The sequence below is a fragment of the Telmatherina bonti genome, assembly GCF_933228915.1.
Source record: "Telmatherina bonti genome assembly, chromosome: 23".
Classification (NCBI taxonomy): domain Eukaryota; kingdom Metazoa; phylum Chordata; class Actinopteri; order Atheriniformes; family Telmatherinidae; genus Telmatherina; species Telmatherina bonti.
Genome location: NC_136632.1, coordinates 24,716,522 through 24,732,587, shown reverse-complemented (window position 1 = coordinate 24,732,587; position 16,066 = coordinate 24,716,522). Strand labels below are relative to the sequence as shown.

Below are 16,066 nucleotides of genomic sequence, written 5' to 3'. Positions count from 1 at the left end.
CGTTCACATTTCCTTTTTGTGTTAATAATAAGTCTTGCTTCTTTTCCCACCGCTTGAGTTTGAACTCTGTGAAACTGAGACACTCCTGTTTCTCTCTGTCTCCTCTTCCCCTTTCTGCTCATCACAGTCGTGGGCGGAAGAACTCCCATAGCAAGCACCAGGTAGAGTTTTACTGTAGTCAGGTTGAGGGGGGGGGGGTTTGCCTGGGAGTGTGTGGTGACAGCTCACAGTTAGGGGTGTAATTTCCACTGTTGATGTGGCACTCACTTTTCAGATTTCTTCGTTTAAAGGTAAGCTGGATGTGGAAAGGTGTTGTAGAATAAGCAGGCTCTGAACTGACCTGACCTGGCGGATCAATACAAACCGTAAAGAGCTTGGAAACAATTTGTATATGTAAGATATTATTGATTTTAAAGCCTGAAAGAGATTTGAGGGAATATAATTCGGATTACAGAAGGACTAAAAGAGAAAAGAAGTTGTACAAATATAAAGAAAAGGTGTACATTTCACAAGACAGAGGGGCCTATGGGGTTATGACGCCCCCAAGATGCATCTGTCTGGCCACAAAGCCTGTAGACACAACTCAGGGTAAAAAAAATTTAATATAGAAAAAAAAGACAATATTTAGTATACATTGTCGTGACCCTTCAACACCTGAATCGTATTATTTTTAAACAGATTCTGCGATCAGTCGCATCACTATCTGATCAAAATTTGATCTCCAAACCCTGTTTAATACAATCTGATTCTTGTCTTCCATCCCCTAGTGGTAGGGATGCACCGATATCGGTATCGACTCAATACCAAGTGTGTGTACTCGTACTTGGTATTAATAAAAGTGTACCGATACCACACTAGTCAAGCCAGCACAGATGTGGTTGATGAAATGCTTCAGATGTGTTTTAAAAGAAATAAATGCCTTGAATGTTAAAATGTGACATTTTTTGCTCCACTAAAAGCAAGATCTTTTTTCCAAACCACACATTTATAGTTGTATTTAGGTAAAATGTGCCAAATCAGAATAAAACTTGTTGAAATAGTTTGATCTGTAATGTTATTATATTTGTATTGGTAAGGTAACTTCAGAAAGGATGGGTCATTTATTACAACCTGATGACATCTTACACAGTTATAACAGCAATAATAACCATAGTTACACTAATGTTCACATAAACAGATTTGGTATCGACAGATATCAGTATCGGCAAGTTTCAGATATCGGATCAGAACTCCCAAAAAGTGGATCAGTGCATCCCTACCTAGTGGTTACACTTTGTACTGCAATAAATCTGACATTATACAGTAATGGACAGTATATATTCCAATTATCATTTCCATAATCATTGTTAATGTTTTATGAATTTTTAAAAAATAATTTAACAAAGGGACAAATAAAGACTTAGGATTTAAAACATGACCATTTTCTGTTATTTGTTTAACGGACAGGACATTAAAAGGTTGTGAAAAGGTTTTTTTTTAAAAAGAAAAGATTTGATCAATTTTTCATTTCCGTTTTTTTCTCTGTATTTTCTGTCTATATCTCAAGTTGCAGCTTCATAACGCAGTATCAACACATTAGCGGACACTTTCCTTTGTTTTTTTTAAGTCATTTGTAATACTTGTTCACTAGAAACTGAACAAGGTTGAAGCTAGACAGACGTTTCCTGCTGTTAACTTCACTTTGTTGTTTGCTGTTTGTTTGATTTAAACCCAAAAAAAAGAAGAAAATTACCTGGAAGTATGGCTGTCTAAATGTGTTTTTTGAAAAGTTGTGCATGTTGTGTTTTTACTTAAATGTGTAAAACTAAAATAGAAATTATTATCGTGTTCCTAGGACTCAACCAAAGCCATACCTTTGCTTGTGGAGAGCTGCATCCGCTACATCAACCTTCATGGTGAGTTTCACCTCTCCATGTCAGATGTGATCATTTCTGGATTTCCTGGATTTGTCATTTTCTTTTATTTTGTACAAGTGTTCTTTAGCAGTTGTTAGATTTTAAGTGGTGTTGTGTAACAGGCAGCTTTAAGGGAACAGCATGTAAATGACATAAAAATGAAAAACAGTAGCAGATAAATGTTATGTTCATTAATTTTTTATACCATTTAGTCCAATTCAGGGTGATGAAGGGGCTGAAGCTGATGCCAGCAATGAGAAGGCGAGACGCGAACATTTATGTGTGATTAGAAAATTGTGTTTCTGTTTGTATCTTATAACTAATTACAACAACTGTTTAGTTTTTAACCTTTAAAAATCAGACAATTATATCAACTTATGGGCAGCTGCCATATTTATGTAATCATTTTAACTATGGTGTCTCTGAATGGACAAACTAGATGAATAAAAGGTTTCTGTCTGGAACAAGTTTGGCCACTGACAGCCACCATCCATTCACAACTGTGAATTTTAATTCATTTCAATACAGTTTTTACCATCAGATCTCAGTAATTCTTGCACAGTGTACATTTTATGATGAATTATTTTGAAATTCCAGCGGCCTTAAGTGTTTTATATATGAAATCACGGCTCCTTAGAGGGCTGCAGTCCTGCAGGTTTTCAATGTCTTCCTTTTCCAATGCACTCCATTTAATTTGACTGGTGTGTTGGAGCAGGATTACATTGAAAACCTGCAGTCTTATCGGGGCAAATTGAGTTGCTCTGTCCCAAACGAAGCATAAGGGTGAAAAATGAAATAAAATTTCCATGGAGATGTTACAGGGTTATGCAGTCTTATGAGAATCTGTCCACACTTTAAAGAAGCTTCAATGCAAAAGCGACAGAACTGAAACTAAAGATGTTAAATGCTTAATCTATGTCAGTCTTATCACAATGTTGCACTGAGACAGAATATCATATTGGTATGATATGATTTCATATGTCTATCACGGTTCATAATTTAAGAATATAAAAAATGAAAAAAAAGTGCCATCCATCCATCTTCTGCCGCTTATCCGGGGTCGGGTCGCGAGGGCAGCAGCCTAAGCAGGGAAGCCCAGACTTCCCTCTCCCTAGCCACATTCGCCAACTCTGCGGGGGGGATCCCGAGGCGTTCCCAGGCCAGCCGAGAGATATAATCCCTCCAGCGTGTCCTGGGTCTTCCCCGGGGTCTCCTCCCAGAGGGACGTGCCTGGAACACCTCACCAGGGAGGTCCAGGAGGCATCCTGACCAGATGCCCGAGCCACCTCAACTGGTTCCTCTCAATGTGGAGGAGCAGCGGCTCTACTCTGATCTCCTCCCGGATGACTGAGCTCCTCACCCTATCTCCAAGGTAGAGCCCGGCCACCCTGCGGAGGAAACTCATTTCAGCCGCCTGTATACGAGATCTCTTACTTTCGGTCACGACCCACAGCTCATGACCATAGGTGAGGGTAGGAACGTAGATCGTCTGGTAAATCGAGAACTTCGCCTTCTGGCTCAGCTCCTTCTTCACCACGACAGACCGGCACAGAGTCCGCATTACTGCAGACGCCGCACCGATCCGTCTGTCGATCTCACGCTCCATCCTTCCCCCACTCGTGAACAAGACCCCGAGATATTTAAACTCCTCCACTTGAGGCAGGACCTCACTCCCGACCCGGAGAGGGCAATCCACCCTATTCCGGCTGAGGACCATGGTCTCAGGTTTGGAGGTGCTGATTCTCATCCCAGCCGCTTCACACTCGGCCGCAAAAAAAAAGTGAAAGATGTCAATGGCTGCTCCCTCCTCTTACATCATATTCATACACAGATGGTGCAGCTGCATAGCCTAACTTGGAAGGTTCTTGCCATATCGAGTTGTTGGACAGAATTATCTTCTTACTTCCATAAAAGAAAGCTTTGGAGCTCCTTCCATTGGTCTCAAACGGCTCTGATGATGGTTAGCTCGGCTGCTCAGACAGCCGAGCGTTATTTCACTCAGAGACCCCACAGAACCACACATTTTACTGGAGTTGGGTGTTAAAAAGGTTCTTCTTTTGCTGAATAGTAGCAGTTCTCAAAGAGCTTTGGTTAGGGGTGTCCTGTTTCAGTCCTCAAAGGCCACAATCCTGCAGATTTTCCATGAATCCCTGCTCAAATGAATGAGTCATTGCACAGAACTTCATAGGCTGTTGGATCCATTGAATTTGAGTTAGGTGTGTTGGAACAGGAAAACAACAAAATCCTGTTGTAGTAACATGGTCCCACCTGAAATTTTCATTTTCTTTCATTTAAAAACAAGTACCAGTTCATAATTCTGACACCGCAGATGAACACTGCTTGCTGCTTCCCACAGGTCTTCAGCATCAAGGCATATTTCGCGTGTCAGGGTCACAGGTTGAGGTCAACGACATCAAGAACTCATTCGAGAGAGGTGAGAAGTCAACTTGAAGGTGACCAGAGAGTCATGTAAATAATAAGCTGTAAAACCAGAGGCTGAGGATGTCTGTTCTGTCTCTGGTCCAGGTAACGACCCGCTGATTGACGAGGAGAGCAACCATGACATCAACTCTGTGGCAGGAGTACTGAAGCTCTACTTCAGGGGTTTGGAGAATCCTCTGTTTCCCAAGGACAGGTTTAATGACCTCCTCTCCTGCGTCCGTAAGTACCATGCTGCATGAATCCATCCTTCTTCAGCTCACACACACGCTCATCTTCCCTCTCTTTGTTTCTCTTTAGTGTATCTTTGTCATTTTGAAAGCCATCCCCTCCGCAGCAGCGACATGGAGCCGGCTGCCTCTCATTATTTTGGCACCGGCTGGTGTTTTCCAGGATGTGTGGCATTGTGTTTTACACACACAACGTTGCTGTCTCGGGGACTTGTGATGACTTTGTGATGCACATTTCTTGCCGCAGGAATAGAGAACCTGTACGAGAGAGCGCAGTGCATCCGGAAGATCCTGCTGGGCGTCCCGAGGGCAACGCTGGTGGTGATGCGCTACTTGTTCGCCTTCCTCAACCAGTGAGTATCCACTCACACATAACCAGGCCCCTCTCATCAAACGATAACTGCCATTTCCTTGTACTTTCCCAGAGCTCCCACGTGGTTTTTAGGTGTGAGAGGCTCTTCTAGTGAGAGGGGGTGAAAGTGCACACTTGTAGAAATGATAAAACTGGGCTCATTTTGTTTTTTCGATGCCTCTTAAATATAGAATGACGCACAGCCGGGGATTGAGAGGAAGGAGGTGTGAGCAGGAAGTGTGATGTGCAGGTGTGATGAACGAGCTGGATGAATTTGTGTCTATTAGCAGAGCTTTGAGATGCATTCAGCTACAATGTTATTAAAGCTGCAGCAGCAGCGTGAGAGCATTTTCATTTCCATCCCTATTATTATCACAGAGAAGAGGTGGAGATTTATTGAATCATGCAAACATGAACCATAAAGCTGCACTGCAGCGTTTTTCAGGATGTCTTCCATGAATGAACTCTTTTCAATCATTATGTTGCTTTTATGTATTTTTTAAATGGCTTTTTGAGGGAAATTTACCCACATTTCAGTGTCTTCATGCTGCCTCCTCTTTCCCATAGCCTTTCCCAGTACAGCGATGAGAATATGATGGATGCTGGAAATCTGGCCATCGTTTTCGGCCCCACCCTTCTGCCGACGCCCGACACGTTGGATCAGGTGGCCTGCCAGGCGCACGTGAATGAGGTCATAAAAACGGTCATTTTGCACCATGACAACATCTTCCCTGACACTAAGGAGCTTCCTGGCCCCGTTTATGAGAAGTGCATGACTGGAGACCAGTACTGGTGAGGCTCACAGATCAGCTTTGCTTCCTTTTTTTCCTGCTTTCCACTAATATTTCCCCTCCAATTCCTCGTTTTTCTTTTTAAATGTTGACTTCAGCAGTCCAAACCTAACTAATTTAACTATTTGTTCACATGCATATTAGATATAAATCCTGCAGGGTCACATTGAGACCCCCCCCCCCATGTGTGACTGGCTCTACTCCTGTTTTAGCCACACTCCTCCTGCTGTGCTTGCGCCTCCTCCTTTTGTTCCATACTGAATGGATGGTTTGTCAGCCTGCTTCACTGCCTGATCTTCTCCTCCTCCTCCTCCTCTTCCTCTCTCTGCAGCGAGAGTCCATTCAGTGAGCCAGGAGCGTTGGAGGAGACTGAGCCCGATGCCGGCACCGAGACCCAGACCAGTGATGAGGGTACGCCTGACCCCTGACCTTCACACAATCGCCCACGTTCCAGTCCCTCTACCCGCCTAGTGGATAGTGGTTGCTAGGGCAACAGCAGCCATGGAGACACCATCTCGTTCCCTCCTTCCCTTCCTTTCCTCCGAACACCCACCTACCCTTCCTCATTCCTCTCATCTCGATTGTGAATTCATAGAAAAGACTTTTTTTTAAGATGCTCTCTTCTGATTGGTTATCCTGCCATACAGTTGATTGACAGGTTCAGATTGACCTCTGTTTCATTGCTAATTCTTATCTTTACCTCTTTGTCTCCTCTCTTTCACCGTCTTCCTGGCAGAAGGTGAAGGCGTGGAGGCGGTGGCGAGGTTCGACTACGTGGGCCGGTCCGGCCGGGAGCTCTCCTTTAAGAAGGGAGCGTCCCTGCAGCTCTTCCAGCGCGCATCACATGACTGGTGGGAGGGCCGACTGAACGGCAACCACGGCCTGGTGCCTCATCAGTACATCATGGTGAAGGACAGGCGAGTGCACAGCCCCAGATGGTTTGTACACTTCAGACGTAAAATAAGTACAACACAGTCTGACAGCAGCTATTTTTCTGAAAGAGCACCATATAATTTCATATGAAGTGCAGATTTATTTTTATTGGCTCATTTTCACAAATTATCAGACTTTTTTTTTATTATTTTCTTTCTTATATTTCAGAAAATTTAGTTTAATTTTATTTTAAATCATTTTAAATTCTTTTTTTTTTTTCATTGTTTTGGACATAAAATTATATGCTAAGTCATTCATTTGATTTTGAATTTGTTCCAAATTCAATTACATGCAATTCTTTGCATTTTTTTAAAATTTATTTCTCTTTTAGTAATTTCTTCAGTTTTAATAATTTAGTGAAATATATACATTAATTTATAACACAAATTTTTCAAATATTGAATGTTTATTTAGATATAACAGTGAAGTTCTGTTTGTCATAATAGTTTTTTGCATCTTTCTGTTGCATGCTTGTGTAAAGTTCATGTCAAAATATGATTATGTATTATTTAAATGCATGTATGTTTTCATGTTACTAGCTTTTAGTACTATTATAGTTGCTGTTGTGTAACAGTAATATACACAATGTAATCTAATATTATTTCATGTTTATAGACCTGCATATATAAGTTCAATTCTAAGGTTTTATATATCATAAAAAGGTTATAATTTAAAAAGGTTAAAAATAAAAAACTGTCCTCAGCAGTTCTTAAAATGAGTTGAATACAACATCAGATGAACTAGAAAATGTACGATGATTCAATCAGTTATTATTTATGTAGCACAAATCAAAACAGAAGCAGTTTGAGGAAAAATTCATGAAAAGTTAAATAGTTTAGTCAGTTTGCAGCATTCAGATGAGTTAACACAAAGCCAAGAAGGAAAAACAAAAGCACAAATCTGAGAGGAGATTTGTTGCTACTAATGGTGGATCCACAGCCTTTTATCTTATTTGAATCCTACTTTGTTGGTTTGGGAAGTCTGGTTTAACTGGGAAAGAGTGAATACACAATTAAACTCTAATGTAGATTAAAGAAGTGAATCCTGACCCACATACAAACAAAGGTCTCGGTTCGCTTTAAGAAAACTAAACGCAGTAAGCAAACGACAAAGCAGGGCATACCAGTGTTCCCAGGCTTAGGATCCTGCCTTCCCAGCAAGTTCAGACTATGTAACAGTCAAATAAACTACAAAAAAACCCAAGAGCTGTATCTCAGACTCCCCAGGCCTCAGTTAGCATGTTAAGTGTAAAGGTTGACCACAGTCTAGTTAGAAAACAGGCTGAACAACTATGGCTTGTTTGGAAGCGTTACAAGAGAAAGCTTCTTCTCGAACAAGAAAATGGCAGCGTGGCCTAGGTTTCCAAAGCTTCATCTGAACAATCTCCAAGTCTTCTTGAGGAGTTAAAGTATCCTGGGTCATTTTCGGTCTGGCTTTAGCGGGGCTCGCTCCACTGAAACAACCCTTCCCAGAGTCTTCCGCGACATCTGGAAGCAGAGCGATGCAGGTCGTTACTTCGTGGTATTGTTGCTGGACTTGCACTCAGCTTGACACAGCTGATCATCATGTCTTGCTCAACAGGCTGAAACACTGATTTGGGGGTATCAGTATCTGTTCTTGAATAGTCTTCCGCTTTTCTATATGAAGATCATTTTCTATAGCTGCTGCCAAATTCAAGTCCTCTTCTTCGTCACTTGTCTATGGTGTTCCACAGGGGCCCATTCTGGAGCCTTTATCATTTATTTTATATTTGCTGCCTTTGCAGACATTTTTCATAATTGCTGAAAACATTAAGCTTTTAAACCTTTAGATGTTTTGAGGATTCAGATCTTGTCTGGGTGTTTTGGATTCTGTCAGGAGTTGGACGAAAAGACGACTTTCTTCAACTGAATGAAGTTCTGACAGATTTCTACCTAAGATGTCTGAGAGTTTTGGCCAACTTGCCTCATTTTTTTAACCCCTCGATCAAGAACATTTAGATAATTCCTGACATTGCGCTGTCTCTAGCTCACGTAAAACCGCTTGCTTGTTAGCATGAGCTCAAAAAGATTATCATTTATGCCTTCATCTCCTCTAGACTTGGTTATTGTAATTCCATTTCACATGTTTAAGAAAAAGAAAATTACTTGAATCATCTCCAGGTTTTCCAGAACGCTGCTGCAAAGCTGATAACAAAATCCTCCAAATTCATTCATGTCATTCAAATACTAATCCAGCGGCACTGGTTCCCTAGATTGGGTGTTTTTAATTTCTGGTTTTAGAACATGGAGCTTTACATGACCCAAGCACCTGATTATAGCAGAGACCTTCTGCAGCAATGTGTTCCCATCAGGTCCTCAAGATCACGTGATTAGAGTCTGCTGGTTGTGGAGCAAACACGACTGAAACCTAAAGGTGACAGAGCCTTTCCAACAGCGACTCCTTCCTTCTGGAACTGCTTCCTCTCAGACTGAGGACTCTGTGATTTGTTTTTAAAAGTACCTAAAAACACATATTCTTAAACTTGCTTTTACTTCGTTTTATATATTTTTATTTTTCTGTCTTTTACTTTTCATTGTGAAGCACTTTATACATAAATTCTTCAATTTTTTGGTACTTAAATAACGACAGTGCAATATGTCTTGTGTCGCTGTTCATCTAAGGTTGTATTTACCCCATTTTAAGAATCGATCTCATAATGTTTAGATATAGAAAGCCTTAGTAGTGAAACATTGGTGAATAATAATTGATGGAAATGTCTCAACTGATTTTTAAAGCTTTTGAAGGTCTCATATTTTTATTTTAAGTCGTCGTAACAGGAAATGTTCGTATTAAATTTGACATGCAGTAATTGGCCCATTTGATTCATTGACAACCTGTGCTGACGGATTTTAGTGGATTTGTCTCACACTGGATCGCACGCCTTGTTAACTAGCAATCATATTGGACTGGGCGAGTCTCTAACCACAGTGCTATTGATCAGTTAATTAATGATTAGTGTGTTGTGCGAGTTCAGCAATGGTTTGTCCTGATTGAGTCAGTGCTCTGTGTCTTCAGGGCTGATGCCATGTCCGACACACTCAGTCAGAAAGCCGACAGCGACGGAGGAAGCAGCAGCACTGAAGATAAGAGGTCCAGGAGCGAGCTGAGCTCCCCGACCGACATCCGACCAGATAACTATAACAGGTCTGTCATGTAAGACACCTCTCCCTTCATCACCAGGAGAGAAGAAAATTTTCAAACCCATTTTCCAGCTTCTCCTCTCACCTCTAAAAATACCTTCAGATCTCATCATGGTGTTTTCACAGCTGTCTCTCATGTGACCAGTTTCCCCACCTGCTGACTCCAGAGACCTCTCACTGTCTAGTTATTCCTCACAATTCATGTTCAACCACATAAAAGATGGCGGTAAAAAAGCTAGAAGCAAACATTCAGAAGAGAAATGTGAAGTAATAAGCTGAAGTGGTAATTCCTGGTCCAGAAAGTAAAAGTTCTGTCCGGCAGCTGTTCCAACCAGTCACCAAACCAGCTGAATTTAACACTGGGGACGCCGGCATAGTCGGCGATGCCAGGGACCATGTTGTGTTTAATCGAGCATAGCTGTCGAACCATAAAAGATAGAAACTTACTTTTTTTCCCCCTCTTAATCGGGAGACTCCGGGCTTTCAGACAGTAGTTCTGGCATCACTGTAGCAAGTGACACAGTGTTGTGTCAAAATAGATATTCCAATCAGAGCCTTTGTCTTTGACCCATGACATGTGTTTTTGTCCAATCAGAGCTGATGATGCCTCAGGAAACGCCTCCAAGCAGTGTCAATCACTATGCATCGGTGTCATTAGCAGTCGGATAGCTGCCTTCTGTATTTACAAGGCCGATAAATTATGAAAACAACAGCTTTTACGCACGCATACCATGCGTAATTGCTCAAACAAACATTTGCATTACTCAAATAGTTTATTTCAACATAAACGACACGATGGCGTCGTAACAGATGTATAACTTGGTAACAGATACAGTGTGTGCAGCTGACAGTGATTTCAGAAAGCTGCGGTGCTTCAGTCCTCTTCAGTACCTTTAGTCATGCTTCGAAATTATAATACTTTATCATTTTAATAAGTAAAGAAGCCGCATTTACATAGCAGTTTATATTTCAATTCAAAATAATAAAAAAACAAGGTATAGGACATTATGGTGCATTGAAAGGTGGTGTTTATTAGTGTTTAAACTAAAAAAAAAAAAAAACAGGTGAGGTTTATTTCTCTAAAATACCTTTGGTCCCCAGAGGGTTAATGAGCAGAGTTCATTTGCCAGGTAAACAAGCCTGTTAGTGAAAACACCTGTTCTAAATGTACAGGTAGATCCAAAAACATGGCAGGACTTCTACTTTCTTGGCCAGGAATTGCCACCTCTGCTAAACCGTCATGTAAACTTTGAATTATATTGGGCTGACTCACTCAGCTAGCTAGCTAGCTAGCTAACATATGAATCATGGAGCTAAACATTTTACAAAGTCATCAAATGACCTTGAATTAATAAGTTACTAACATTTTTATAATGACAAATCAAAAATACTTCTAAACATGGCTTTTAAGATTATTTGGTGTCAGGATTTTTATCGTAGCAACGTAGCACCTATAATGTTAGCTTATTTTGCTAAGCGGTTGTTACGCCGCCTTACATTTGGGCAAGCTGGTTCTCCAGCATCATCTGATGTATCTTCAGCTAAACTACTAATAACAGTATAAGTAACCTTGAAAAAAGTGACAACCATTGTCCATATATGTTAAAAATGATCAATTATTACACAGTTGAAATAATTTTATTGTGTCTAAAAATATAGAAGTCACAGTCATATATGATTAGCAGACTTGTGCAGAGCTCTGCTAATTAAGTCTTATTGAGGTCAAGTGTGTTGCAGCAGGAAAACTCTGTTTCTTGGTTTGTTGCAGATTAGCACAATTATTTAGTGCATTACTGCCACCAACCTGTAAGGAGTGTGGAAACGGTTATGAGCAGAATAAACTGTTATTGCCTCATATGTTTCTTAATACTTAATAAGTTGATCTTTTTTTTTAATGTCCCAATTACTTCTGTTAACTTTTAATCCAACTATATTTATTATTATCTGTAGTTTTCCATTTTTCTTGCTTTGGTTTTTTTAATCAACAATATGTTGATTTCCATCATTCAAATATCAATTATTGATAATTTGACAGAAAAAAAAAATTTAGGAAATTTGAGATTCTGGATAATCAATTAACAATCTTAATTAATTAAGATGAATCATATCAAGAGAATGGATTACTGGTTATTGTTCATGTAACTCGACTGAAGCTAACTCTTGGTATCTTTGGGTGAAAAAGTCACAGGAGGAAGCGAACTGATGGTCTGTTCCGTCGCCCGCTCTGCCGCTCCAACGACAACCACGGCAACGGAGGAGTAATGGAGCGAAGCTCTCCACCTGTGACGGGTCATTTCAGTCCAAGAGATCTGCTGTTGGGAAGAGGTCAAGGCATGACTCCGCCTCTCGACAGCCCCGAGCGCCGCCGCCGTTCTGCTGCCGTGACCATGACAGTAAGCCGCCATGATTCGCTGCGGAGGCCAGAGGACACGCCCATTAGGCGCTCGAGCAGCGGGCAGCACAGCTTCAGCGACTCCCTTCGATCCAGAGCGATGGACCCTGACACTCTTGCACAGGTAGACAAATAACACGTGTACATGGTATGGCAGGTATAGTCACATGATGTTAAAGGCGGATGGACAGTTTACTCAGTCTCCTGCGTTGGTTACGTACATAATTTGGTACGTTTTGAAGAAGATGAAGCAGAAACCACCAGTTATAAAGCTTCCAAAAAGCAGCCATGATAACCATGATTTTATTCTTCTTCTTCTGGTGTTTTAAGTTGTAAACTATAAAGCTGATTAAAGCTCGATGGGTGGTTTCCAACGTCGCCATCTTGACAGAATCATACCTGTTCTACTCCAGCGAAAATTGGTGAAAAGGTGGAACAGAGAGGGGGGCTGTGAGCATGGGAGTGGATAACATACATCAAAATACAAACCAAGCTAACCTTAGCTAACCAGCTAATGGAGGTAGGCAGGCTAAAGCTAAGTCATGCCCAAGCGGCAACCTCCAGCGGTTAAAAGTGAAGCCTATGCGGAAGTGCATAAAAACTGCAGTTCCCCCTTCATCCTCTGCAAAACAGAGCGAATCCCCATAGACTACCATGTTAAAAAGACCAACTTCACGGCAGTAATAAACGGGTTTACAGCAGGAATAAACATGTTTACAGCCTGGCTCAAAAATCCATTTTAGGTTTTATAGGTCAGGTTTACCTTCATGACAACTGTGGGGGGAGTTAGTTTTTTTCTAACTCACCCGTTTAAAAGTAATTTCATCTCAAAGTTCGGGATATCTAGGGGCGTGTCCTTTTGATTGACAGGTACCCGATCTCCTGCTTCAAGTCAGAAGAACGTAGAACAACCGTTTTTAGCCGGTTGTTCTACATGACTTAGCTTTAGCCCGCTTACCTCCGTTAGCTGGTTAGCTCCTGTTGGCTCTGGGTTAGCTCAGTTAGCTCTTAGCGACAGAAAGCTCGGAGCTCGCTCGATGTCAATCATCCGCCATGACGATCAAAGCCCCCCTATCAGCTCCACCTCTTTGCCCATATTTGTATTTTCCGAGCGAGATGACACGCATGACCCTGCCAAGATGGTGATGGTAGGAACCGCCCACCGAGCTTCAATTCAGCTCTTCAGAAACCTACAGGTGATGTCACAGAGGCTCCGCCCATCTCTTTTTAAACAGTCAACGGGCATGCCGTTTTCCGGCTAAAAGCCGTGGTTGTGCTACACTCCGACATCTTGCCACTGGATAGCAGATACCTGTCAATCAAAAGGACACGCTTCTAATTATGCAGAATTTCAAGACTAATAATCACTCCCTCTACAGTTAGTAAACTTGACTTATTAAACCTATTTTCTTTCTTTTCATCAGGCTGTAAACATGTTTATTTCTCCAGTGAAGTTGGCCTTTTTAACATGGGACTTTAAGGGAACTGACTCCCTCATAGAGCCTCTAGTGGATGAAGGGGGAACTGCAATTTTTGCACTTCTGCAATGACTTCCCTTTTACTGCTGGAATTTGTTCTTTGACGACAATTTACAAAATGCTGCACAAATGGGCCTTAAGTCTGCATCACCAAGTTAGTCAAAAAAAAGAAAAAGTTTTTTTGCTGTTTTATTTAAAGTTTTTATTTTTTATCACAAGCTGCATTGTCATGAATGAGTAACTCTGTAGCAGCAAAGTTTAAATTGATGTTTTCAGCTAGTTTCTTTGTCAACACACCCCATTCTCCATTATATCCATTTATAAACTATAAGAAAGGGCAATTCATTAGATTTGGAGAGCTGTATTTTTTTTGCGTGTTAAATGTTCAAAAGCAGGGGTGTCAAATTAAAAAATACAGTGGGACAAAATTTAAAATTAGACAACATTAATATTTATTGAAAAAATCTGTTTTTAATGTTTAATGTTTTAATGTAAGTACCTGAAATCTTATCACCAAACAGTAAATATGCACCTTTAACATGTCTCCTCTCTTAAAGTTCAGGTTTGAGTTGGATCGTCTTTTAATCCCGCTTTCCCTCCATCAGGACATAGAGGAGACGGTGACTGTGGCCCTGGGGGAGCTGAGGCAGCTGGAGCGGCAGGGCTGCCGACCGGCCCCTGACGTAGTCCTGGACACTCTGGAGCAGGTGAAGAACGGCCCCGTAACCACCTGCTCCTCTGAGTCTCCCAGCCCCCACAGTACCCCGAGCACGCCAGGAACCCCCGGTACACCTGGGACCCCTGGAACGCCTGGTACCCCAGGCACCCCAAGTCCCCTCAGTCCACTGAGTCCCATCAGTCCACTCCCTGGGCCCCCACCCGGACCTCCCAGACCGACCAACTCTTCCCCAGACGCCCTGGGCTCCTTTAAGCCTGTGGCAGCTGCCCGCATCGGGGCTCCGCTGCGGCCCCCTGCCCTGAGGCCCAAACCTATGGTCCCACCGAAGAGCAGCACCCCACCTCTGCCTCCACCGCTGGACAAATCCTGCACCATGTGAGCCAAACAAGGCCGACAGAAGGCCAAATCAGGCCTACCCAGGCCAAAAATGGGCCAGAAGAGGAGATCAGGGTACTGCTTAATGGTTATAATCAACATGAGGGTAGAAACAGTAGGACAGACAAAAAGGCTTTTAATGTAGTAATAAACTATAATATATGACATGACCTATGATATGCCATGATATTTATGTGTCGTCAGGTTGGTGTGTACTCTCTTGGTGTGTAGGAGTTTACTTTCTCCATGTATTGAAGCATTTTATCAAAGGTTAGCTAAAAGAACTGCTGATGCGGCGATACAGGACAGCGTGTAGGCGGAGCTTCCTGTCCCGCGTCAGAGGGACATGGGGGACGGTGTAGCTCAGCTCCAGTAAAATGTAGTTTCAGTGACGTGAACGTTGGCTGTAATGTCATGAGGATAGGCCCGTGCTAGCTGAAGAGGCTTTCACCAATTGGCTGCTGTTTCTGCGACGAGTGACTTGATTGGTTAAGAGGAGGACACAACGATGGTTCAACGACGTCTGTTTGACTTAGAATTGATGTTTTCGTTCTTGTTCCCACTCAGTTCAGCTGCTAAGCTCACTCACACCTCAAACGCCTCTTGAGGTTGTCGGTGACTGACAACTTATTTTACCAACTTGCTATTTAATGAATGTTTTCAGCTTTTTAACGACTGTTCAGCCATTTATTGAATGTTCAGCGGGCTGCTGGATGTGGCAGCTCGTTCAACTTTTTAACAGCCTTCTTGTGTTTGTCCGAGGAAAACCTCGCACCCAGAGCAGAACCTCAAATCTGGAGGGAGCTTTTTCTGGGTCGACGAGGTGTGTGTGTGTGTGTGTGTATGATTTAGTTCCTGTTTATTTGAGCGTGTGCAAGTCGAGTTTTGTGTGTTTGTGTGTGTGCGTCCTGCTTGCCTGCCCCTTGTTCTGCTCCCCCCCTGTATGTGCAGAAGCACTAGAATAGATAGAGGATAGATAATTCATGCCTGCCTTTGAGTGCCAGAACACACGAGTGCAAGTTAGGATAACGGTACGAGTGCAAAAAGCATGCCACTTTCTGTATGTGTGTGTCAGAATAACAGTTTACCTGCTTGTTACACTGATTCACTGGTTAACCTTAAATTCACAATAAGCTAACAGGGTGGGGCTCGGTGTGTAAACGCCCAAAAAAAATAACAAAAAAAACACTTTAACAGCACACTGAATGTGGCCGCTGATCGGGCTGTGAGTGTGGTGATTAAAATGAAACCTGACGTGCTGAGATGGGCTGTGGGTGCAAATGTGTGTGTGTGAATGTGAAAGTGCCTTTTTTTTAATCCTTGTCTTTTTTGGGAGTTGTG

At 42.1% G+C, this 16,066-nt stretch overlaps 1 protein-coding gene across 1 annotated transcript in view; it reads left to right on the top strand.

The window, feature by feature from the left end:
• LOC306773654 (SLIT-ROBO Rho GTPase-activating protein 1-like) overlaps positions 1 to 14,729 on the top strand; it is a gene marked incomplete at both ends in the record, with an annotated part of 59,522 nt that extends 44,793 nt beyond the window's left edge. The window contains 11 exons of the mRNA XM_079263528.1: positions 128 to 161; positions 1,835 to 1,895; positions 4,252 to 4,329; positions 4,422 to 4,556; positions 4,812 to 4,917; positions 5,484 to 5,708; positions 6,039 to 6,118; positions 6,444 to 6,645; positions 9,677 to 9,805; positions 11,984 to 12,317; positions 14,277 to 14,729. Coding sequence (XP_079119654.1) covers positions 128 to 161; positions 1,835 to 1,895; positions 4,252 to 4,329; positions 4,422 to 4,556; positions 4,812 to 4,917; positions 5,484 to 5,708; positions 6,039 to 6,118; positions 6,444 to 6,645; positions 9,677 to 9,805; positions 11,984 to 12,317; positions 14,277 to 14,729 — 1,837 coding nt within the window. The remainder of the gene's footprint in view (positions 1 to 127; positions 162 to 1,834; positions 1,896 to 4,251; positions 4,330 to 4,421; positions 4,557 to 4,811; positions 4,918 to 5,483; positions 5,709 to 6,038; positions 6,119 to 6,443; positions 6,646 to 9,676; positions 9,806 to 11,983; positions 12,318 to 14,276) is intronic.
• Positions 14,730 to 16,066: the final 1,337 nt, after the last annotated feature.